The sequence below is a fragment of the Mustela erminea genome, chromosome 10 (assembly GCF_009829155.1).
Source record: "Mustela erminea isolate mMusErm1 chromosome 10, mMusErm1.Pri, whole genome shotgun sequence".
Lineage (NCBI taxonomy): Eukaryota > Metazoa > Chordata > Mammalia > Carnivora > Mustelidae > Mustela > Mustela erminea.
In genome coordinates this window covers 98522316-98545096 of record NC_045623.1, presented here as the reverse complement: position 1 = coordinate 98545096, position 22781 = coordinate 98522316, and the positions used below count along the sequence as shown (strand labels likewise).

Sequence of the window (22781 nt, the reverse complement as noted above, 5' to 3'; positions counted from 1 at the left end):
GGGGTGTGGGAGAGAGTGGGTGGGTGACCTCTTCCTGGAACCTTCAATCCTGAGTGCCCAAGAGGATCACTGCGTGGGCCTGACTTCGGGGATGCCTGCAGCGGATCCTGCCCAAGAGCCCACAGCTGGGGGCCAGGGGGCAGGGTGCTGTGTGTGACGCGCGCTCCACTCCCTTCCCCTCTCCCCTGCTGAACTCCAGGGCCCAGCTCCTGAAGGTGAGCCCTTGCAGCCCACTCAGCCTGCACAATCTACACAGCCTGCCCAACCCGTGCAGTCCACACAGCCTGCCCAGCCCACGCAGCCTTGCCAGCCCACCCAGCTCAGCCAGCCGGGCCAACCCCCAAGCGGCAAGATGCCTCAGGTCTCCCAGGAGGCGAAGGGGACCCAGACAGGAGTAGACCAGCCTCGCCTCCCAACCGTCCCTGCGAGCAGGCCAGCCGAGCCGCATGTGCAGGTTCAGAGGGCGCAGGCGGAAACGAGCCAGACCTCCTACCCCTCCCCCGTGTCCGTCTCCATGAAGCCTGACCTCCCGGCCCCTCTCCCTGCTCAGGCTGCCCCAAAGCAGCCATTGTTCGTCCCCACAACCTCAAGCCCCAGCACCCCTCCAGGACTGGCTCTGACACACACCGAAGCCCAGCCTGCTCCCAAACCGGATTCTGCTCCACACCTGACTTCCCAGAGGCCGGTGGATATGGTCCAGCTTCTGAAGGTAAGTCCGTGCAGGGGCTTCCCGCTCCCCCCAGCTTTGTGCCGTGTTGAGTGTTGTCCTGAGGTCCCCACTTAGTCAGCTGTCGCCTGGGGCCATGTCCAGCATGGCTCTGCTTTGTAGCCGTGAGCTTACTTCTGTGTGTCTCCCCGAGAGCAGAAGTACCCCATCGTGTGGCAGGGCCTCCTGGCCCTCAAGAACGACACGGCTGCCGTGCAGCTGCACTTCGTCTCTGGCAACAACGTGCTGGCCCATCGGTCTCTGCCCCTCTCTGAAGGCGGCCCCCCGCTGAGGATCGCCCAGAGGATGCGGCTAGAGGCCTCGCAGCTGGAAGGGGTTGCCCGAAGGATGACGGTGAGCTTCGGGGCCCGGGCGAGCACCGGCCGTGCCCTTGAGGGAGGATGTGGCTCGCCCCGACCTGCCCGTCTCCCTGGCGCGCCCACCCGGCATGTTGTGTCTCCCGCTGGCACGTCACATGCCTCTAGGCTCAGAAACTGCTTTTTCAGGCAACAAATAGGACTTTAAGGTCACCCCAGTGGGGTGGGGGCTTTTGTGGACTCCGCAGCTGAACCCCGAGGTTGGACAGGCCTCTGCATGGGGCTGCTGTCTGGAGGGGAGGTCGCTGATGACTGCCGACTGCTGATGCCACAGGTGGAGACGGATTACTGTCTGCTGCTGGCTCTGCCCTGTGGCCGTGACCAAGAGGATGTCGTGAGCCAGACCGAGTCCCTCAAGGCAGCCTTCATCACCTATCTGCAGGCCAAGCAGGCAGCAGGGATCATCAACGTCCCCAACCCTGGCTCCAATCAGGTCAGCCAAGTGTCCTCACCTGTGGCGCACACGTGGGGGCCGGTCACGGCTGGTCAGGCCGTCTAATCGGGTGGGCTGGGCTACTGGTGCCAACTCAGAGGCCGCCAGAGGTTTCTTAAAGGTGGGCAGGAGGGCATTTTGAAGAGAGAACTCGAGTGTAGAGGTGGGGCCTCTGTGGCCCTTCCCAGATCTAACCCCTGGACAGCTGAGACACAGCTGAGACCGCAGCGGTGTTTAGCTCTGTGCGGAGGAGCAGGTTCCCAGGAGAATTGGGGGGTACAGTCGTTTGCGGACAGCTAGGCTCCTCAGGGTGGAAAGTGTCCTGAGGGCACGAGCTGACCGGGAAGCCGACTCACCCAGGCTCTGTGTGTTGCGCCCCTTCAGGGCCCCGGTTGGAAGTGCTGAAGAATGGTAATGGGGTGGCTGAGGTGGACACAGGGGATCCCACTCTTCTCTCTCGTCCCCCTCTCCAGCCTGCCTATGTGCTGCAGATCTTCCCACCCTGCGAGTTCTCGGAGAGCCACCTGTCCCGTCTGGCCCCCGACCTCCTTGCCAGCATCTCCAACATTTCTCCCCATCTTATGATTGTCATCGCCTCCGTGTGAGCCACTGAATGGTCGCCACTCAGTGTATTTCCCTGAGGCTCTGCAGCAAAAAGTAAACCCAGGACCCCCCAGTCGCGTGGAGGAAGCAGCTGCTGAAGGGGACACCCTCCACTGCCAGCCGCCAGCCTCGCCCTCGAGCCCGCTCCCCGCCAGGCTCCGGGGGACAGACCCCTCTGGGCAGTGGTGCTGCTACCTGTGTGTTTACATGACATTAGCCCGAGGACAGACCACCAACCGATGGACTCTGCAGACACCTTGGGGCTGGGTTTCTCTCTCCTCTTTTGGGAGAAAAGGAACTGGGCAGTGGAATTAATTTTTTGTTGTTTTTGTTTTTAAGAAACAAAACAGAACTGCCTTTGCACTAAATTAGTGACTTGGACTTTTGCACAGTGAAGACAGGCTGTGACACTCTGGATGTCTTGGTGAACCTGAAACACACATCGAGGACTCGAGCGCAGGACTTCAGGCTTCTGCTGAAACACTGGGGTCAAGGAACATTTCATTGGGTTGTTTTGTCCCCACCCTGCCCTTCCCCTTGCTCATTTGGATGTGTCACCTTTCTTAATTCTCCTACCACCATCTTTGATTCACCCGGATGTACAGTTTACAATCGCAAAAGAGCAAACAGAAGGATTTTCTTTCCTGGTGGGATATGCAGAACTTGGGATGTGTGTATATATAAATATATAATATATATAAATATATATAATACTGACTTAAAAAAATCAAATTCCCCTGACATACATTTTTTTTAATCTGTGCCAAAAATGTGTTTTCAGAGAAAAATCTTATTTTCATACTCAGACTTTGTATTGTCACTCATTTGTATAAGTGCGCTTCGTTACAGCACGGGCCCTGCCCCCGCGATTTGGAAGTGTCACACACACAAAAAAGACTGTACAAAAAAGACTGGCTTCCCCTCTTCCTGTTACCTTGACCTCTTCCCCCCCCAACTTCCTAACACTTATTAATTTATGAAACTGGTTTTCTCAGCGCAGTTTTGTTTTGTGTGTCCATTGGATTACAAACTTTATTAAAAAATACAAAACACGTTGTGTGGATGTGATTGTCACTTGAGTGGGACGACCAAGGGTCCTTTGCTTACGGGAACAGCTGGTCCTCCTCCCACTTTGCTTTCCCTCCCCAAGTCTGTCCACGGGACCTGCTCCCTTCCTGCCACTTCATCCTCCCCCAGCGCCGTGTTCTCTTGTACAAGAGGGTTCTGCCGCAGACTGAACTTACTTATTCTCGGGTAACGTGGAAGGCACTTCAGAGCTGGGGTGGGGGAGGAATCACCTGCCAGGCAAACTCAGAAACCTCATAGGCCAACTTTGGTGTCTTGGCTCTTTGCCCCTTCCTCGGGCGGGTCTGGAGCGGGCTGGCTTGGGCAGCAGCAGACGTACAGCTAGGCCCAGTGCCAGCAAGGAGGATGGGCTGCCAGGCCCGGCTTCCCCTGCAGTTGGACCTACTACAAGCTGGGGGTGGGGGGTAGTGGGGACAGGGACCACAGAGTTGATGGTCTCGCTTGAGATAATCATGGGGCTCTATGAGGGGTTACAGCTGCTTGGAGCAAACCGGAGGGGCAGAGACGGCGTCCGCTCTCCCTGCCGAGAGGGTCAAGGATGAGCTGTTTGTTCCACGGCCCCTGCTAGCTGGGCCCCCCACCTCCCCCATCAAAGCTCCTGGCCACGCGTTTCTGACCCTCCGCTGGTCGTAGACTCCCATCGATTCAAGGCCAACCAATGGAGAGTGGGGTACGGGCTTGGCCTCGATCCTGTGAAGTGAGTGTGAAGCCCTCCTGCTTCCCCAAGCCCAAGAGAACTGGGCCCGTGGCCTGGCGGGCCTGGCTCTCTGCCTACCTTGCTCTGGCTGAATGGGCTTCTGAGCTGGGCTCTCTTTGGGGTGCCTGGATCCTGGTAAGCCAACCCCACTGGGTCACAGCAGGGTCACAGCTGTGCTCCGTGGCGGAGAGGGGAGCTCAGGTCCTGAAGCTGAACAGGTGAGAAGCCCAAGGAGGAGACCAGATGAGGGGATGGGGTGCGTGGAGCCACAGTCTCTCCGGCCCCAAGCGTGCTGCCCAGACCCCGACTCGGGACAAGGAAGCCAGTTCTTTTTCCAGACGGGTCCAGAGTCACCAGTCCCATTCTGCAGGAGGGACAGCCTGGCTTGGCCGGGAAATAGGTCGGTGCCGGCCGGTCCCTGGGTGGAGCAGCCCTTCAGTGGCGTGGGCCACAGCTCTGCCAGCTCCCCCCCACACCCCCACAGGGAGCTCTAGGCGGCATTAGAAAATAATCAAATTTATTCTCTCTAGGGAACGGGGCCACCCCTCTCAGATCCAGGGTGCCATCCATCCTTAAATAAACAGTCACAAGGAGGGACGCCTGCTCACTCAGCAGGCGGCGGACATTCAGGGGCTGTGGGGGGCGTCTCTGCCAGAGCGGGCTGGCCATCGGCCCCATCCCGAGGGCGGAAGACCAGCTCCCCAGCCTGCAGCACCTGCCCGGCTGGCCACGCGCTGCCCGGCCCGTACTGCTGGTAGAAGTCCGCGTCCGTCTGGAACATGACCAATGCCTGGGCCGTGTGGATCCGCACGTGCTGGGCCAAGCTGTTTGCATCCAGGAACTTGTCCCCACAGGAGTCGCAGGCATAGAGGATATGGGTGTTGGGGTCTGTGGGAGGTAGAGGCCGTGGTCAGGCTGGGGAGAGCCCTCAGGGTTGGGGGGGCACCAATTTTCAGGCCCCAGGCGGTCCCTCTCACCTTCCTCCTGTACTTGCTTCACAGCTTTGCTAATCTCGGCCTTAAGGACTTCCGTCTCATCAGCGGTCACCGCGGCCCCCACTGGTACCACTGCGGACAAAGTCCATGGGGCCTCAGGCACCTGCCCCATCATGGGAGGCACGCAGCCCGTGACCACCCCCCAGCGGCCCGCGGCCCGCACCCGCACCTGTGAGCTGAGTGACGGCCGTTGCCGCCAGTGCCTCAGTGGCCAGCGTGACCATGTCATCCACGGTGACCACACTGACCTCACCACCCTCCTCGGGCTCCAGGATTTTGATGCCCGCCTTGCCCTGGTGCACGGTCTTCACGTGGGAACGCAGGTTGTCCACTCGGTTGAAGCCACGACCGCACTTGTCACACAGGTAAGGCTTCTCTCCTGGGGGGGAAGGCAAGGTTCTCGCCTGCCGTTGAGGGGGGGGGAGGACCTCAGTGGCCTCCAGCTCCCCCAGAGCCCTGTCTCTTCCAGCAGCAAGTGCTCTGGGGTGGCCACCGGGACTGCCCAGGAGCCTCCAGTGGCCACCGCGCCTTCTGGAAACCAGGAGAATGGGGTCCTCATTGAAACTGAACCTCCCAGGCCCCTTGCAGCAAGGACTGGCACCCAAGGCTGGGCTCTGGAGGGACCTCCCTTCCCCCCAGCCCACCCCCAACAACAAGGGCCAGATAAGGCAGGCAGCGAGAGCTCACCGGTGTGGATGATGATGTGCTTGGACAGGTCCCCCACGTTCACGAAGGCCTTGCTGCACACACTGCACTTGTGAGGGCGAATGTTGTCGTGGTGGCGGATGTGATTGGCCAACTGGCTGGACTGGACAAATCTGCGGGGCGGCAGAGGGAGGGGCTGGCACCAAACTGCCCGTCTGGCGGGGAGGGTTGGGTGTGGGGGCCGTGGAGCTGGGCTGGGACCTCCCGCCTCCTCTTCTAGATTGGGGCGGACCCAGGGAGCTGGGCCTGGGCCTGGGCCGGGGCAGCACTTGGCCCCCTGTCCCATCCAAGCTCGGGGCGGGGGGCGGGGGGCGGGGGGGGGACCCGTTGGGGCCTGGGGCAGGGCAGGGCGGGACCTCTTGCCACAGCGCTCGCAGACGTAGGGCTTCTCCCCGGTGTGCTGGCGCACGTGCGCGATCAGGGAGCTGGCCTGGGTGAAGGCCTTGCCGCACATCACGCACTGGCACGGCTTCTCGCCTGGGGACGGGCGGCAGGAGAGGCCGTCGGCACCCACGCCTCCCCGCGCGCCCTGCCCCCGCCCCGGGGCCGCTCACCCACCCGTGTGGATGCGGACGTGCCGCTGCAGGGCACCGGGGTCGGCGAACTGCCGCTGGCAGTGGACGCACACGTACGGCTTCTCCCCGCTATGGATCCGCAGGTGCCGCTTCAGGTTCCCTGTGGGAGACGCGGGGAGGGCCCGCCTGAGGCGCTGAGGGGCGGGGTGGGGCGGGGAGGGGGGGAGAGGGCGGGGTGCCGGAAGGGCGGGGTGCGGGGGCGGCCCTACCTGAGGTGGTGAACTGCTTCCCACACTCCCGGCACTTGAGGGGCCCGTCGGCGATGTGGATCTTCAGGTGAGCCTTCAGATTCCCCACCTGCGCCCAGGCGGGGGTCAGAGGGGCCGCCCCGTGGCATGGCGGGCGGAGACCTCCTTCGCCCCCCACCCCACGCCAGCAGCGAAGCGGGGAGACCCGGCCCATACTCGGGGTCTCCCCCTCCAGCCCCAACACCCCCTCCGCCAGCCCCCCAGCCCCCTCCCATCTCCCCCTCCACCCCCCCGCACGTCTCCCCCCACCGGCGCCGCCCCGCCCCCGAGGGCGCGCACACCTGGTTGAACTTCTTGTCGCAGTGCGGGCACTTGTGCTCCTTGTCGGTGTCGTGCGTCTCCAGGTGGCGCATCTTGGACGTGGGGTCGGAGAACGAGCGGCCGCAGTAGTCGCACTGGTAGGGCTTCTCGCCGCTGTGCACCAGCTGGTGGCGCTTCAGGTTGCCGGACGTGGTGAAGAGCTTGCCGCAGTCCTCGCAGCGGTAGCGCGCCTCGCCCGAGTGCCGCTTCTTGTGCAGGTTCAGCAGGCTGATGAGCCGGTAGCTCTTGCCGCACTCCTCGCAGCCGTACGGCTTCAGCGGGCTGCGGGGCACAGGGCCACAGGGAGGGGAGCGTCGCGGGGCTGGGGGGGGGGGCGGGGGGTGGGGGAGGGCTGCGGGGGTAGGGGGCGCAGCGCACCTGTGGGTCTTCTCGTGGGCCTTGCAGGCGGCCGGGTCCGAGAAGGCCTTGCTGCACTCCCGGCACGAGAAGGGCTTCTCGCCCGTGTGGATGCGGATGTGCCGCTTGAAGTTGCCGGTGTGTGTGAACTCCTTCCCGCAGTCCTGCAGGGCCGGGGGCGGGGGCGTCAGGGACCCGCAGTGGGCGGCGGAGGAGGGGGACTGGGGGGAGGGGAGGAAGGGCCGCACCTCACACTTGTGGATGACCGAGCCGTAGGCCTTGGACTCCGTGCGGTCGCCGTAGGTGCCGGAGCGCAGGCCCCGGGCCTCGGGGCCCAGCTCGTGGCCCGAGTCCGTGCTGGCCGACTCCTCGCTCTCCTCGGGGGCCTCCCCCTTCTCCAGCGGCGGCCCCTCTTCCTTGACCTCAGCCGCGCCCTCCTCCTCCTGCTCTTCTCCTTTCCTGGCGGGCTCCACCTCCATTTCTGCCGCGAGAAGGGCAGACACTGAGGCCTTGGGAGGGCGAGAACCGGCCTCCACCCGTGGTGCCCTCAGAGCCAGCAAGAGGCAGGGGTCTGGTCTCCGCCGCCCTCTGACCGTGGGCGCCCGCTGGGTCCCATCCGCAGACAAGCCTGCTGGGCACCCACCAGGGAGGGTGCTCTGGGCTGCTCAGAGGGGGCCTGTGTCCCCAGGGCTAGCAGAAGCACGGCCGGGTACATCCCTGAGAACCAGAGGCCAGACTCGGGCCCAAAGCTAAAGCGGGACTGACCGTGGGATCCGCTAGAGGGGTCCGGGGGGGACCCAGGGGGACAGGTGAGTGCCAGCTACTGGGCCGGCCGGGGGCAGGGTACCTTGCTCCGAGCTCTCTGACAACACAGCCTCTGCCTCTGCGGCTGCCATGCTACTGGTTGGGTCGGGCTTGGGCTCCACAGGCGGTGGCTCCCGGGGGGCGTCAGCCTTCTCCGTCTGCTCGGCCCCTGGGTGTGGCGTGGGAACACCGGAGGCGGGATTAGGGCCTGCCATGCAGGGGCTGGAAGGCTCTCCTGGACCAGGTTCCCAGCAGTGGCTAAGGCCCGGGATGGCGGCCCAGCACACCCCAACTCGGGCTGCTTATGCCTCTGCTCTGGCTGGAGCAGGCACCCGGTGCAAACATGTCACTCTGGGTGACGAGCGCTCCAAGGGAACAGAGGTCAGTGTCGCCTGCCTCCCGACCCCAGGAACCCCCCGAGGAAGCCGCTCGCCGCCCCAGGGCCCGGGCCGCGGGGAGCGGGTGGGACGGATGGCCGGGCCCTCGGTGCCACAGCTCACCACTGGCCGTGGTCTCGGCCTGGCCACCCCGCTCCTCCTTGGGCTCCCTGCCCAGGCCTGTGGGGGGACCGCTGCCGGCGGGGTCCAGCTCGCTCAGCGTGGGGGCAGCCGCCTTCTCCTCTTTGGCTCTCTTGTCTCCTCCTGGAGATGGAACAGGACAGACCTGCCATTTCCCATCACGTGGCCACCACCTGGAGGGGTGAGGTGGCCCCACACTTGCTTGCTCTTCCAGATCCTCCCTGGGGATACTGCTATGGAGTGGTTCGCCCATCTGTTCCCTGGGCACCTGCTCCACACACCAGGCTGCCGGCCAGGCCCAGGATCACCAGGCCTGGCCGCCGCTCCTGTGGGGCTCCCACGCTGGTCGGGGACATACCTCACACGCAAAACCATGCCACTCGTCAGAGTCAACACTTAGGAGGGGAGCGGGGTTCTCTGCAAAGGGTGCCATGAGAATCTGGCCATACCCAGTGTCAGGAGGAAGGGCAGAAGAGGGGAGGGGCTGCCGGAGGGGCGACCCCCGTGTGCAGAGGCCTGGGCCAGGCACACCCCCCGGCTCTGTGGGGCAGCAGAGCACAAAGCAAGCAAGCAGGGGGAAGGTGGGGAAGGGAGAGGCAGACGGGCCCCTCTGAAGGCCTTCCCGAGACTCTTACTAGCAGCCCATGGGGCGAGCAAGGCCAGGTAAGGAAACTGAAGCCCAGAGAGAGGAAACAAGAGAGTCAGAGGCAACAGGCCACCCAAAGCCGCCTGCTCAGAAACAGCCACCAATCCTCTTACCTTCCGTGGCCGAAGCCACCGCGCTCTCCCCAGGGCTGGCGTCTGGCTCCGCAAGGGACTTGAGGGCATGGCAGGCTGTGATGATGTCCTGCATCTGCAGGAAGCTGGCCACGGCCAGCACATCGTCCACGTTCTCAGCGCTTAGGCTCAGCTTGGCTGTGTACATGAACTCCAGCACCTGACCGAGGCCTGCCAAGGACACAGACAGCCATAACGGACCTGCCTCAAGACCTGGCACTGGCAGCTGGCCCAGCCACCCCACTGGGCAGCAGGACCGGGGGATCTGTGGAAAGCAGAGTGGCAGGCCAGCAGTGCCCCCTCTCCCGTACTAGGGCCCAGACCACAGCCTCTGAAGTACCCCCACAGAGGGCAGAGGGGGTGACAGCCACCCCGTATGGAGGACAGCAGGTGTGAATGCTCACTTAACACAGAGGAGAGGGGTATGAACGCCCACTCTCCACAGAGACAGTGTGAATGCCTGCCCTGCACAGAGACAGTGTGAACGCCCGCTCTCCATAGAGACAGTGTGAACGCCTGCTCTGCACAGATGGTGTGAACACCCACTCTGCACAGAGACAGCGTGAACCCCTGCTCTGCACAGACGGTGTGAACACCCACTCTGCACAGAGACAGTGTGAACGCCTGCCCTGCACAGAGACAGTATAAATGCCCACCCTGCAGAGAGAGTGTGAACACCCACTCTGCAGAGACAGTGTGAACCCCTGCTCTGCACAGACAGTGTGAACACCCACTCTGCACAGAGACAGTATGAACGCCCACCCTGCACAAAGACAGTGTGAACACCTGCTCTGCGCAGAGACAGTGTGAACACCTGCTCTGCGCAGAGACAGTGTGAACACCCGCTCTGCACAGAAGGTGTGAACGGAGGAATGAGAGTGTAAACACCCTCCCCGCAGAGGAGAGTGGTGTGAATGCATCCCCTTCCCCAAGGATACTCTCTGCTGCTCAGCCACCACGCCCCCCCAACTGAAGGACACTCCAACAAGAGGGTATCAGCACTGGCTCTCACGAGGGCTCTGTCACAACTATCCGACCTCCAAGCTAGTCACTGAGACCTGTCTGGGTCTCAATTTCCGTATCTGTAAACTGGGGGAACACCACCTCACCCTAACCTTCTCATGGCAGGTCCTGCCATTCTGGGTTAGGAGCCAAATCCAAGACCAGTTCTCCCTCTCAATCCCCAGGTGTTCCTGACACCCCTCCGAGCTACAGCCATGGCCATCCCCATCATGGTCAGCACAGGGGTAGGGGTGCAGGACGGACTCGACCATGGGAAGGGGTCAGGGGCTGGGAAGAGCGCCCCTGTTCTCTGTCCCTCCTGATGAGCTATACTGGGTACACTCCAGCCCAGAGCTTACCGTGAGTCCTTCCTGTCTGTTCTCCTCTGACCACCCAGGTCCCCGTCAAAACAGGCCCCTCGAAGGTGGAAGGAACTCGGTGCCCACACTTTCATGGCCTGGGTCCCCTATGGGAGGCCTGGTGCAGCCCACAGCTCGAAGATGCCCCCCCCCCCGGGAGGGCAGGGGCCACATCGGGAATGTCAGGAGGGCCGTGCATGGTACAGATCCGACCACAGCCTCCGAGCCTCCGCCAGCGTGGCCCTGGACCCCACGGGGTACCTGCCGCGTTACTGATGTCCAGGTGTACCACGTCCTTCTGGTCCACGAAGAGCATCTTGAAGTACTCGCTGCAGGCCGCCAGAACTGCCTTATGGGCTTTGAAGTCAACACCGTCCACCACAAAAGTGCAGTCACACAACAGTCCCAGCTGCCGCTGCTGGTTCAGCTGCTCCAAGACGTGCTGGCTGTGCTGGGGAAAATCCATGGCTGCGGAAAGCCGGAGGGCCTTCGTGTTAGCACAGAGAAACGCAATGGAGAATGGGAGAAGGAAAACCATGGAAGGTTGATAATGCCAGATTCCCTCTGCAAGTCAAGGCTGATCAGCGGCTCCTAGATCCCTGGGTTTACTGGCCAGCAAAGTTCCAAAAACCAAAAGCACTGAGGGACCAACACAAAACAGCCAACTTTGTGTCTTGCCAGGTAACAACATTAGAAAGTCGAAAAACACATACAAAACCCTGATGACGGCGACTGTTAAAAAAGAAAAGATGAGGGGCGCCTGGGTGGCTCAGTGGGCTGGAGCCTCTGCCTTCAGCTCAGGTCATGATCCCAGGGTCCTGCGATCGAGCCCTGCATCGGGCTCTCTGCTCAGTGGGGAGCCTGCTTCCCCCTCTCTCTCTCTCTGCCTGCCTCTCTGCCTACTTGTGATCTCTATCTGATGGATAAATAAAATCTTTAAAAAAAAAAAAAAGACAAGACGTGGTCAGTTTAACATCGTTTACAAAAAGAATGCATGACATAATCTTAGGAGGACAGATCTTTCAACTTGATACGTTTGGCTTGATGTAAACCTTTCTATTTTGGTTTTTGCCTCATTCTGTCAAGCACAGGTGAGATGTGTGTCTGGGAAGACGGATGTTCCCTCCCATCGTTTCAGGAACTGGCCCTCTCCTGCGGCACCCACAGGGCTCTGGCTCCCGCCCTTGGGGGCAGAGATCTCTCTCTCTCTCTCTCTCTCTCTCTCTGATCCATAGGCTCAGGGAACTGCATGACGCTGGGGTGTCCTGTGCCTCCAGCAACCTCTCCAGGCTGTCCCAGGAGGGAGAGTGAACTCTGGCCCCCGACCCTGAGAGCCACCGGGCTGGCCTGTTTCACTGTCAAAGGCCTCACGTAATGCCTGCAAATCCTACAACTGTCTCAAGTGAAAATGCTCAGAAAAATTCCATGGCCTGGTGCCAAATAATCACAAACCACCAAGCCATGACTAAATAAGTATCTAAAACAGTTCTCTCCTCCCCAGCAACACACCAGAGTGCAGCTTGGACCAGCATTTTACAGGGAAAACAGCAGGCCCTCGTTCAAGAAAGACCCAGTTTCAAAGTAAAAGCCAACACCCCCACTCCCGGGATGGCACTGCACAGACCCCCACCTGGGGCTAGGCTGGCAGGCCCCGGTCCGGCATCAGAGGCCTGGGTCTGCTCAGAGCTGCCCCAGGCTGCTTCTGGGCAGGTGGGAATGGCACTTTGGGGCTCCCAGCCCCCAGGCTTCTGCAGCCCCTCATGGATTCCCGCTGTTCTGTGACATCAGCCTCCTGGGGGTGAGTCACCGTACGGGAGCCCTGACCATGTATGGTGGTCTGGCTGTGATGAGCATCGAGGAAAGCCATGACTGCCTCCCCCGCCGGGGGCCTTAGGTGGCACTGATCGCTGCAAAGCCCACCCACCCCGTGGTATCTGGAAACTTTTCAAGCAGGGCTAGGTGTTTGCTGAGCGGCGGGGCGGGGGGGGGGGGGTGGTCACCTGGCAGGCAGGGCTCCAGGCGGGGAGTGGGAGCATAGGGGTGACAACGGGCTGTGAGCCACATGCCAGCCTCTGTCTGAGCCACGAGTTCAGAGCAGCCGTCGCCGGAGACCCAGAAACGGCCTTTCCCTCCCTCGAGCACCCCCGCGCTCAGCCTCAGTCCCACCCTCCACACTCCCACGGCTTCTTGGTTCTCCGCTCTGGCCCCGCGCCTCTGGGGGAGCTGAGAGGAGCAGCCGCGGGGGCCACGGCCGGGGCCAGGCCGGGAGCAGAGTCCGGAGTCAGGCTGGCGGAGCCAAAGCCGCCACCGCCACACGACCCCCCGGAAGGCATCCTTCTCGGTCTTCAGTCCCCGGAACAAGCAAGTTCCTGTTGTGACCTGAAGGAATGAACGCGAGAATTCTTGGCTGCTCTGTGCCTGAGCTGGTAAACACAAAAACAGAGATGTTTCTGGAGAACATGGAAAAGAACCAATGTCCAGTCCATGGGTTGAAACCCCCAGGCCGGGCCACTCAGGCCTGGGTTCCAAAGGCAGTACACACCGGGCAAGGCGTACACGGAATGACAGTGGTAGGCAAAGAGAGGCCGGGCCAGCTCACCCCCGGATCCGCCTTCTCGCCAGGGCCAGGGGGGAAGATGTGAGCGCGTGTGCACCCGGGCCGCCCCCGAGTCCCTGTCACTGGTCACTCCCTATGTCCCGGGAAGCCCAGGTGCAGAACCCCCTTCCAAATGCAAGAAAGGGAGAACCACCAGCACCCGGAGGGCCAGATGCTCCCTCAGCTTCAGAACACGCCCATCCGGCACTTGGCAGCAACCCGGCTCCTCCACCTTCCCCAGCAGCCAACCCGAAAAGAAGGGGGAGAAGTGTCTCCCAGGTCTAGAAACAATCAGGGAGCGTCCCCCCAACAACCGCACCCCTCCCCCTCCAAGGTACAGAGTTGGTCCAGGCCCTTGGGCGGGAGCCGGTGGAAGGCAGGGAAGGCAGAGCCCTCCAGCTGGAAGGCGATCTGGCCTGCTGTGAAGCGAACCCCAAGACGAGACGAGACCCCAGAGTGGAAGGGGGCTGCCAGGAGCCCTCGAGCTGCCGCGGGAAGGGCACAGAGCTGGCCCTCCTGTGGCTGGACGCGGCGGGGAGCTCTCCTTTCAGAGACCTTGGAGGGGCCAGTAAAGGTCCTGGGAGAGTGTGGCTGGTGGCCGGGTACCCCCTAGACCCCACCCCTGGACAGCAGCAGGTGCCGGCAGGGAACGCTAACCACGTTCTTGCGATGTGAGCTGTGGCCTGGACATGGGTGTAGGGAGCGGAGCCCCCCGAGGCTGCCCCCAAAGCTGTTCCAACGGAGAAACACTTCTAAGGTGGATCTGGTCTGACAAAATCGAAGAAAGAAAAGGAAGCGAGGGGCGCCTGGGTGGCTCAGTGGGTTAAGCGTCTGCCTTCGGCTCAGGTCATGGTCCCAGGGTCCTGGGGTCGAGCTCCCCGCTCAGAAGCAAGTCTGCTTCTCCCTCTGCCTCTGTGATCTCTCTTGCTTTCACTTTCTCTCAAATAAATAAATAAAATCTTTTAGAAAATAAAAAGAAAAAAGAAAAGAAGGGAGAAAACAGGAGAGAGGGGGAGACAGGAAGCGGCGGAAGACCGGGAAAGGGCGGGAGCAGAACCACAAGGAAGGAAGGAAGGATGAGGCCGCAAACGCAGAGGGGCCTGAAACACAGGTCCCGGGCCCCGTCCCGGCCGTGGAGGCTCCCCGAGTGCTCACAGGGTCCCCCCCTCAGGCTGTCAGCAGCACTGGGGATGTTATAACCCCCCAACTGGCAGATGGAGCTCAGAGGTCCCCCCAGCTGCCTCCTGCGCTCACCTCCGCCAGCTGGCCGCCCACTAGAAAGCTCCAGCAGCTCTTTTCTCCCTAAGGCAAGGGGGTGAGCAGGTGAGGGGCCCCCTGCCATGGTCCTCCTGTCAGAGAGGCCGCACTAGAACCGGGCAGTGCCCCACTGCCAGAGCTAGGTGAAACAATAGAAGATCTAGAAGATCTAGAAGATCTAGAAGATCACCGCAATCCTCCCACCGTCTCCTGTTTCCTTCTCTGCGCCACAGTGAAAGGAACCCACGGCGATCTGGCCAAGCTCAGAGGCGCTCGGGAGGAGGCGAGGGCACCTGCCTGAACCACACAGCTGGACGTGGGGGCCCGCGGGCGCCGGGAGCTGCCCACCCCAGTCAGTGCACGCACCCAGGGGCCGCTGCAGCTCAGTAGGACGGACAGCCCCGCCACCTAACGTCTGATCAAGTGCGACTCTCCCAGCCCCGCCCCTGCAGTGCAGGGCCTTCACTGGAGTGAAACTGGAGGGGTTCCCTCTGCCTTACTTCGTCCTGCTTTAAGGGTGATCATGTGGCCTTAAAGCTACTACAGACCCTAACTACAGAAAACGCAAACAGAACAAGACCACGGGGCCCACCAAGCCCAAAGCCCTCAGGTTAGATGCAGAAAACGAAGCCCCAAACTGGCACATGACTTGTCCATTCCGGAAACGGCCCGACCTTCCAGAAACTCTCCACTGCACTCCTCACTCCTGCCCTGCGACACTTCCCACGACGCTGCTGGCTGCTCAGCGCTGATCCCTGACGAAGGGGCCAACGTCTGGCGTCAGAGCTGTCTGGCCGGACACACAGCCCTGGCCTGCCTCACAAGGAATCCGTCTGGGAACAGAAAAGCGAGGGACCTGGAGAAGCCTGCAGTGTGAACTAAGCAACGTGAACACGGACGGCCACCGACAAGACCCCCATCCTGCACACCTGCTAGGGGATCCCGGCTGGATCTGGGCGGCTCTGACCGACCAGAGCCAAGGACTCGGTGCCAGCTCCAGGCCTGGCCCTTAAGAGGGCTGCAGACTCCGTGCGGCTCTCCTGCAACCCAGCCACCCCACCGCAGGGATGCCCAGGCTCTCCTGTTGGGGCCCTGGAGGAGACGCCACAGGCATAGGCCACATGATGAACTCAGAGGCCCTACTGGACAGTGGCGTGCGAGGTGCTTTCCTGGACCTTCCAGCCCAATTACTAGCTGAATGCTGTCATACAAGTGACCCCAGCACCTCGTGGAACAAAAGAAACTGCCCAGTCAACCCACAAAATTGGGAGAATAAACTGCTGGCGGTTTAAGTCACGAAGTTTTGAGATGGTTGCTCACAGCAAGAGAGAACGAATACGGATGGTAAAGTTGTAAAGAAAAGGCGATGAGTAACAAAACGTCCAGGACGATGGTTCTGTGTAGATGGGAGACAGGTAGGAGAGGGGAGGAAGGGGGAGGAGGGGGGAAAGAGGAGGAGGAGGGGGGAGGAGGGAGGAGGAGGGGTCCTCCGAGACATTGGGAGTGCTCTATTTCTTGTCCTAGATACACCTAGATTTATTATTTATAACTTACTTATTAAATTAAATTTAAAAATAAATATTAATAATAAATATTGATTATTTAAATTAAATTTAAATTAAACATATACATTTCATATACTTTTGTAGGGCAACATGCTTCAAAAGCTGACAAAAGTTGACAAAATTTTGAATAAGAAAAAAGTGAGGAACAGGTGCCAACCTCAACCTTGCCGAGACGGGGCTGTGCAGAAGCATGCTTGCCACCGCTCGCACTGGGGCTGCGCTGGGGCCCAGGCCTCACGTTTCAGGGTCACCGAGTTGGGGGCAGGGGCACTGGCCTGGGGAAACACAACCCGTCCCACCCATGCTTCAGTTCCAGAACACCTGCAAGCACACGATGACATAAGGAAGGGCTCCCCTTGGGTGGTGAAATCCCAGACCCCACAGCCCCGCTCCCAGTAACTACGAAATGGCATTTACGGGAGTCTCTTCAACACGGCCAACAACAGGGGGCACACGCAGCACCACAGATCACCTAAAATCTAAGAACACGGGTACTCTGCTGTCAGGCTCTGCTCTGAGTGCAGAGGCGGCAGAGCCCCTGGGGTCAGCCTGGGGAGGACCCCGGGCCCCAGCTGGGCCGCGCTCCCACATCAGCAGTGGACCACATCAGCAGTGGATCCCCAGCAAAGCCCTTCCTCCAGCAAAATGGGGCCGATAGGACCGCCTCCCAGGTGTGGCACAGCTTCGGTTTGCCACCGTAAGCACAGAGCCTGCACGGAGCCTGACTGGTGGTAAACATTCCTCAAACTACTGTTAGCAGGAAGCAGAGATGCAAATTATAGCTTTATTTTTAGGCCGAAGACCGTATCAGATGGTTTCTACATATCCTTTCCTGCTGGGTACCTTGGGTAACTATTTAGTGACTTGACCTTGTTAAGACACTGTAATCATAACCCATTATTCTTTCTAAAAGCAATCTGGAAAAAATCCCAGAGCCCAATTAACGTTGAGAGGGAGGGAGGGAAAGCAGGGGCACTGGGCAAGAACCATTCAGAGCAATTTTCTCTGTCGGGGAAGCACTTTATATCGAACAACTGTTCTGTTAAACCCCAAGGGCGCTCCCGGGGGAAGGCCAGAGCGCCTGCCCAGAGCTCTCAGTGGGTCCGCAGAGCATGGCCCCATCTCAGAGTCACAGGGGCATCTGTCTAACATGAAAGATTACCCAGGTTATTAGCAAGCACTACACGGCATTCAGGGTTTCCAAACTGCCACACAGAGGGAAGCCATTAAGCCAGAAAACAACCAGCCCAGCACAAGGAGCTGCTGATTTGACAAACACAAGAAGTCCCTGGCTCCCCGAACACCGCTGCGCCCAGCTACAGGCCTGGGCAGGACACAGCCGCCTCACGTCCAGGGGCAAGGGACAGGGATCACCACTCTGCTTCCAGATACCTGGCATTCCAGATTTTCTGGAAACGCAGGTGGTTCCCATCTCCAGCTTAGCACACACAAACTCAGGCCAAGCAAATGCAAGTGTGGTTAAGCCTTGCAACCGGGACACATACCGGCCCAACCCACCATCCACCCCGTGTGACACCTTCTCCCTTGTCAGGGCAACACCACAGAGGCAAGTACCAACAACCAGCCCTTCTGGCACTGTTCTCGTGGCCCTGCAAATACAGCTTTTATATTAAGCTCATGTTTCTCAAACTTTTTTTTTTTTTTAAGATTTTATTTATTTGACAGAGGGAGCACAAGCACAAGGAGTGGGAGAGGGAGAAGCAGGCTTCCCGCCAAGTGGGGAGCCCAATGCAGAGCTTGATCTCAGGATCCTGGGACCATGACCTGAGCTGAAGGCAGACGCTTAATGACTAAGTCACCCAGGAGCCCGTTTCTCAAACTTCTAACATCACTTTCCCCTTTAGGGTAAATACACAAACTCATTCAGCCCTTCCCAACAGCCCTAGATTTCTGATACTTGATCCTCTACTGGGTAATGGCTCCACTCTGAAAATCACTGCTACCTCCCATATAACCCCACCAGCCAAGATTCAGCTGTATTTTCTGTGAAGCTTGTACTACCAAAAAAATATGGATTTTTAAACACCTAAAAATTGTACCTAAATATAAAACTAGGATGCTTGGGTGGCTCAGTTGGCTGAGTGACTGCCTTTGGCTCAGGTCAGACCCCAAGGTCCTGAGATAGAGTCCGGCATCAGACTCTACTGACTGGGGAGCCTTCTTCTCCCTCTGCCTGCTGCTCCCCCTGCCAGTGCGTGCTCTCTAACAAATAAAAAAAATCTTTAAAACTAATAATAAATAAGTATAAAGTTAAATTTATTTATTTATTTATTTATTTATTTGACAGACAGAGATTACAAGTAGGCAGAGAGGCAGTCAGAGAGAGGAGGAAGCAGGCTCCCTGCTGAGCAGAGAGCCCGATGTGGGGCTCAATCCCAGGACCCTGGGATCATGACCTGAGCAGAAAGCAGAGGTTTTAACCCCCTGAGCCACCGAGGCGCCCCTAAATTGTTTTTTTTCTTTTTTTTTTTAAAGATTTTATTTATTTATTTGACAGAGAGAGATCACAAGTAGGCAGAGAGGCAGGCAGAGAGAGAGGAGGAAACAGGCTCCCTGCTGAGCAGACAGCCCGATGCGGGACTCGATCCCAGGACCCTGAGATCATGACCTGAGCCGAAGGCAGCGGCTTAACCCACTGAGCCACCAAGGCGCCCCTAAATTGTTTTTTTAAAAGACTTTATTTATTTGACACAGACAGACATAGCGAGAGAGGGAACACAAGCAGGGGGAGTGGGAGAGGGAGAAGCAGTCTCCCCACCAAGCAAGGAGCCCGATGCAGGGCCATCCCAGGACCCTGGGATCATGACCTGAGCCAAAGGCAGACGCCCAATGACTGAGCCACCCAGGAGCCCCTAAAATTAAATTGTAATACTGCCTTTGCTTTTCTAATTGTACAACTACCATGACCTCTAACACGTAACCACACTTCTGAAGAGGGAATGGCCATCCCCTTCCCTGACACCCGATGAACCCCCACTGCTCCAGGAACGGGGCTGAGTGGGAAGGCTGGCCGGTCCTGAGGAAAGGGCGGTCCCCTGTCCCCGCGCCAGTTCAGGACCCATTATGCCAGGACTTGCTATGGGGACTCTAAACTCTTGACACAGGGTAAATTAAGGGCCTTGCTTCCACAAAGACAAACTCAGAATATGTGGGACTTGGTGGCATCTGCTCCGTCTCCCAGCACCCCGCCCTCCACCCCAGTGCTCCCTGACCTGGCCTGAAAGGAGGCCCGTATGTTGCCCCACCTCCCCTATCAGGTTCAATAAACTCACTGCTGGGGCGGGACTGCTTACTAACTGGCTCCTCACGGTCAAGGTCGCTGACAGCACCTACCCTACAACCTTGCTCTCACAGGGCTGTAAATCAAGTCCGGGAACAGGCCTGGCGAGTGGTGATTCCTGGCCTTTCTGAGTGCAACTAACTCAAGGTCAAAATATTCTGCGGATCTTCATGAAATAATCATTGTACTTTGAGTGCTTGTTAACTGAGAAACTAATGGGCAAGACCACCATGAAAGAAAGCATTTCCATTCCACTAATCACAACGGCATCTATCCGTACTTGAGAAGTAACGAGAATGAGAAATGTCCTCCAATATACCGAAGGTCTGTGGGGTCAGACAGCTGGGCAGGGACTCCTAATCATCACCGTCCCCTCTCAGGGTCAGTGGGCCCTAAATCAGGAAACAGACACACAGAAAAGGCAAAAGCACTTCCCAAGCGCTGAATGAGCATCTCCCCTGTGCCGGTTTTAGGTCTAACTAGAGCTACGAGCGTCGTGGGGAAGACAGGTCATAAGTATAATACATAAGCTCACAGACTAGGCGCTGTGAAGAACGTGAAACAAAGTGTGGAGTCAAGAGGCAGAGGCTATTTAATATTTCAGAAAACAGTCAAGGAAGGCCTCTCGGAGGAGATGACACTGAAGCAAGGACCTGAATGAAGAGCAAGCCATGCCACCATAAGCCCAGGGGCCATTGCAGGCACCGAGAAGAGCAAATGCAAAGGCCGTGGGGCTGGCGTGACCTTGACAAAGGGGCTGGCCTGCCTGGAGAGGAGGAAGCCAGCAGGAGAATGAGAAGAGTCAGCACCAGAGGCTGAGATCTGCCCGGGTCTTAGAGGCAAGTCAGCCTCTGGAGTTTTCCAAGTATGCTGCGGTGCCCTGGCAGACTGGGTGCAGAGGAGCGATGGCCAGCGGGCAGGAGGGGGTAGAGGGACACTGCGGGAGGGGCAGGAGATGGAGGCCCCGCGCTGGGGTGCACGTGGTCAGAGCCGGAAGCTGCTCGGGAGAGCCAACAGTCAGCTGATCAAGCGGAGGCATGTCATGAGAAAAGGAGTCGAGGACAACACTAAATTGTCGGCCAGAGAAACTGGCTGAGCACAGGCGCCGTTTGCTGAAGTGAGGAATGATGGCGGGCGAAGGGAGGGCAGGGCGCACAAGAGTTCTGTGGGGCCAACATAGCTGAGACGTCTCCAGGGCTGGTGGATGAGGTCACAAGATGGACCGAGGTCCCCACGGGAGCAAACACTGGACCAGAAGAGGAAACAAGGGCATCCGGGGGCTCGGTCGGCGATTCGGGCTCAGGTCACGAGACGCAGCAGCACGTCCGTCGGGCTCTGCACTGAGCGTGGAGCCTATTTAAGATTCTCTCTCTCCGTCTTCCCTAACCCCTCTCCGGCCTCTCAAAAAAAAAAAAAGAAAGAAAGAAAGAAAGAAAGAAAACGAAGAAGAGGAGGAAACACCAAAAGACTCCGATCCAAGGACACGCACGTGAACGGGGCTCCAGTCTTAGCCAGGCGGCCTCAGGCAAGCTTCTCCGAGTTGGAGACCGCTCACCCGTTCAGCAGGAAACCACCACACACACCAGAACTGGGAGGACCGAAACAACAGGAAGTACTGCACGAATCCTGGCAGAAGTGGAATCACACATTACTTGTCTACCAGAAGTCTGACTGACACACAGGCAATCAAAACGGGAAAAAAAATGAACTAAAACAAGCCAGGTTATCCTAAGTGCACCCCCTTTACTCGTGAATCCATGGCCCCTCTTCACAGCAGGTGGAGAGAAAAGGAGGAAGCCACAGTCTGGTCCAAAGTGACCACAGCCCTCGGACTTTGTTCCCATCTGGCTTCAAACATCTGCTGTGAGGCCTTTGTTACTGTGTCACTCGGGGCAGAAAGCCTGGGGAGAGTCGCCCATTCAAGTTAAATATGGCTAGATTCAGGGGGCGCAGCTGCACATCTGGTGAGCTACAGGACGGAGCCTGGTGGACACGGACTCCCAATCCACTGCGGAGCGCTGCCTGGGGCCGGTGCCCTGCTGGGAGCCCCAGCTCCCCCAGCAACAAGGCCAGCTCTGCCTAAGTGCACCCCCGGCCAGGACCTGCCATTGGGGAGCAAGTCCCAGATGCTGTCAGCACCTTCTGATGACTTCTGAGGGGGTGCCACCCCCAGGAAGATAGGGCACCTAGCCGCGTCTAGTAAGACGCATGAACAAGGGTGAGAAGGCTGTTCAGACGGAGGATAGCATAAGCCTCAGGGCGTGCGTGAGAGAAGGTGGCGTGTGAGCCTGGAGACCACGCGGAGGGAGAGACCGGAACACGTGGGGAGACACGGGGCGGAGCCGGCACGCAGGGCCACGCCCACACGCCAGGACCCAGCGCTCACCTCCCCTCATGTGCCCCACCCCACACAGCCCACGCATGCTGGGAGCCTGGCCAGGGACTTGGGCAGGAGAGGGCCATGGTTAGGCTCACATTTCAGGAAAGTCACTCCGGCCGCATCAGTATGGAGAACAGACTGGAAGGGGAAGGATCAGAAGCAGAAAAAGTAAGTTAGAAAGTCCCACGGTGCTGGACCCTTGGGCTGGGAAAAGGGGACAATGTCAGTCCCAGCTGGCACCGGGAGGGTTTGGCTGGTGGCTCAGGATCTGCTGCACGCTCACACGACCCATTCGGAGCAGCTGTGCTAATGGCCCAGCAATTAATTATGATAATATCCTTCGAAAATTCTAAGTACCTCTTCTTGGAGTGGCTCAAAGTCCCTTAACAACAAACAGTACCCGACCGTTCCCAGGGGAAGCTGGGCCAGGTGGTTTGTCCGAAACCATAAACCCAAGCCATGAAACCCTAGCTCATAAGCAAACAAAAAGTTCATGTCTCTGGACATACAAGAGATGGCGGGGGCGGGGGGGGGGTGCTCAGAGAAGTAGGGCAAGCACAGGACGGAGCTCTACTTTTCACGCATACCATTTCTGCATTTTGTTTTACCACTTATAAATGTTAGCTATTCAAGAAACTAAGTGAAAAAAAGGAAGGGAAGAAAGAGAGAACGAAACTGTCCCCAAAGTCAGAGCTTCTTCATTTCTATTTATTATAAAACCTTGAAGACATTTTCTACAAGACCTGATGACTCAAAACTTCTCAACAGGAAAAAATTTCTCAGAAGGGAAATGGAAAATTATGGTAATTTGCACAAAGAATGTGTCACCAGAGAAATGTTCATGAGCAGAAATTCCTTACGGGGACAAAACTGAAAATCCCCTAGATGAGCAGCTGGCAGCCTCTGCCAGCCCCAGCCGAGCCGCTCGGATGTAATGAGCGATGAGGCACGTGTGTGAGCGCGCGCGCGCGCACACACACACACACATGTGGCTCTGCACGCAGTCCCAGGGAGCTGACAAGATCCTGGACCCAGTTACCTCTGCTGCCTTGGCATCAAACCAAAGCCAGTCGAGCACCTTGCACAAGAGGATGTAACCCTCTGCACCTCACTTTCCCTGCTATAAAATGGGGGTGATGA

The 22781-nt window shown here is 58.8% G+C and overlaps 2 protein-coding genes across 10 annotated transcripts in view; one reads left to right on the top strand and one right to left on the bottom strand.

Moving 5' to 3' along the window:
* SPEN (spen family transcriptional repressor) overlaps positions 1–3172 on the top strand; it is a 97630-nt gene extending 94458 nt beyond the window's left edge. For all 7 annotated transcript variants that reach the window (XM_032302505.1, XM_032302503.1, XM_032302508.1 and 4 more), the window contains 4 exons: positions 200–709; positions 866–1060; positions 1358–1516; positions 1990–3172. In XM_032302505.1, coding sequence (XP_032158396.1) covers positions 200–709; positions 866–1060; positions 1358–1516; positions 1990–2121 — 996 coding nt within the window. In that variant the 3' untranslated portion in view covers positions 2122–3172. The remainder of the gene's footprint in view (positions 1–199; positions 710–865; positions 1061–1357; positions 1517–1989) is intronic.
* A 1230-nt stretch (positions 3173–4402) lies between these two features.
* Positions 4403–22781, bottom strand: part of ZBTB17 (zinc finger and BTB domain containing 17) — a 31342-nt gene continuing 12963 nt past the window's right edge. For 2 of the 3 annotated variants that reach the window (XM_032302510.1, XM_032302512.1), the window contains 14 exons: positions 10804–11010; positions 9164–9352; positions 8387–8527; positions 7930–8055; positions 7331–7563; positions 7104–7246; positions 6707–7007; positions 6387–6474; positions 6161–6277; positions 5959–6079; positions 5585–5715; positions 5067–5276; positions 4880–4969; positions 4403–4790 (listed from right to left, as the gene is read on the bottom strand). In XM_032302510.1, coding sequence (XP_032158401.1) covers positions 4507–4790; positions 4880–4969; positions 5067–5276; positions 5585–5715; positions 5959–6079; positions 6161–6277; positions 6387–6474; positions 6707–7007; positions 7104–7246; positions 7331–7563; positions 7930–8055; positions 8387–8527; positions 9164–9352; positions 10804–11010 — 2381 coding nt within the window. In that variant the 3' untranslated portion in view covers positions 4403–4506. Of the gene's footprint in view, positions 4791–4879; positions 4970–5066; positions 5277–5584; positions 5716–5958; positions 6080–6160; positions 6278–6386; positions 6475–6706; positions 7008–7103; positions 7247–7330; positions 7564–7929; positions 8056–8386; positions 8528–9163; positions 9353–10145; positions 11011–22781 lie in introns of those variants that run through there. The other variant, XM_032302513.1, reaches the window with a different exon arrangement.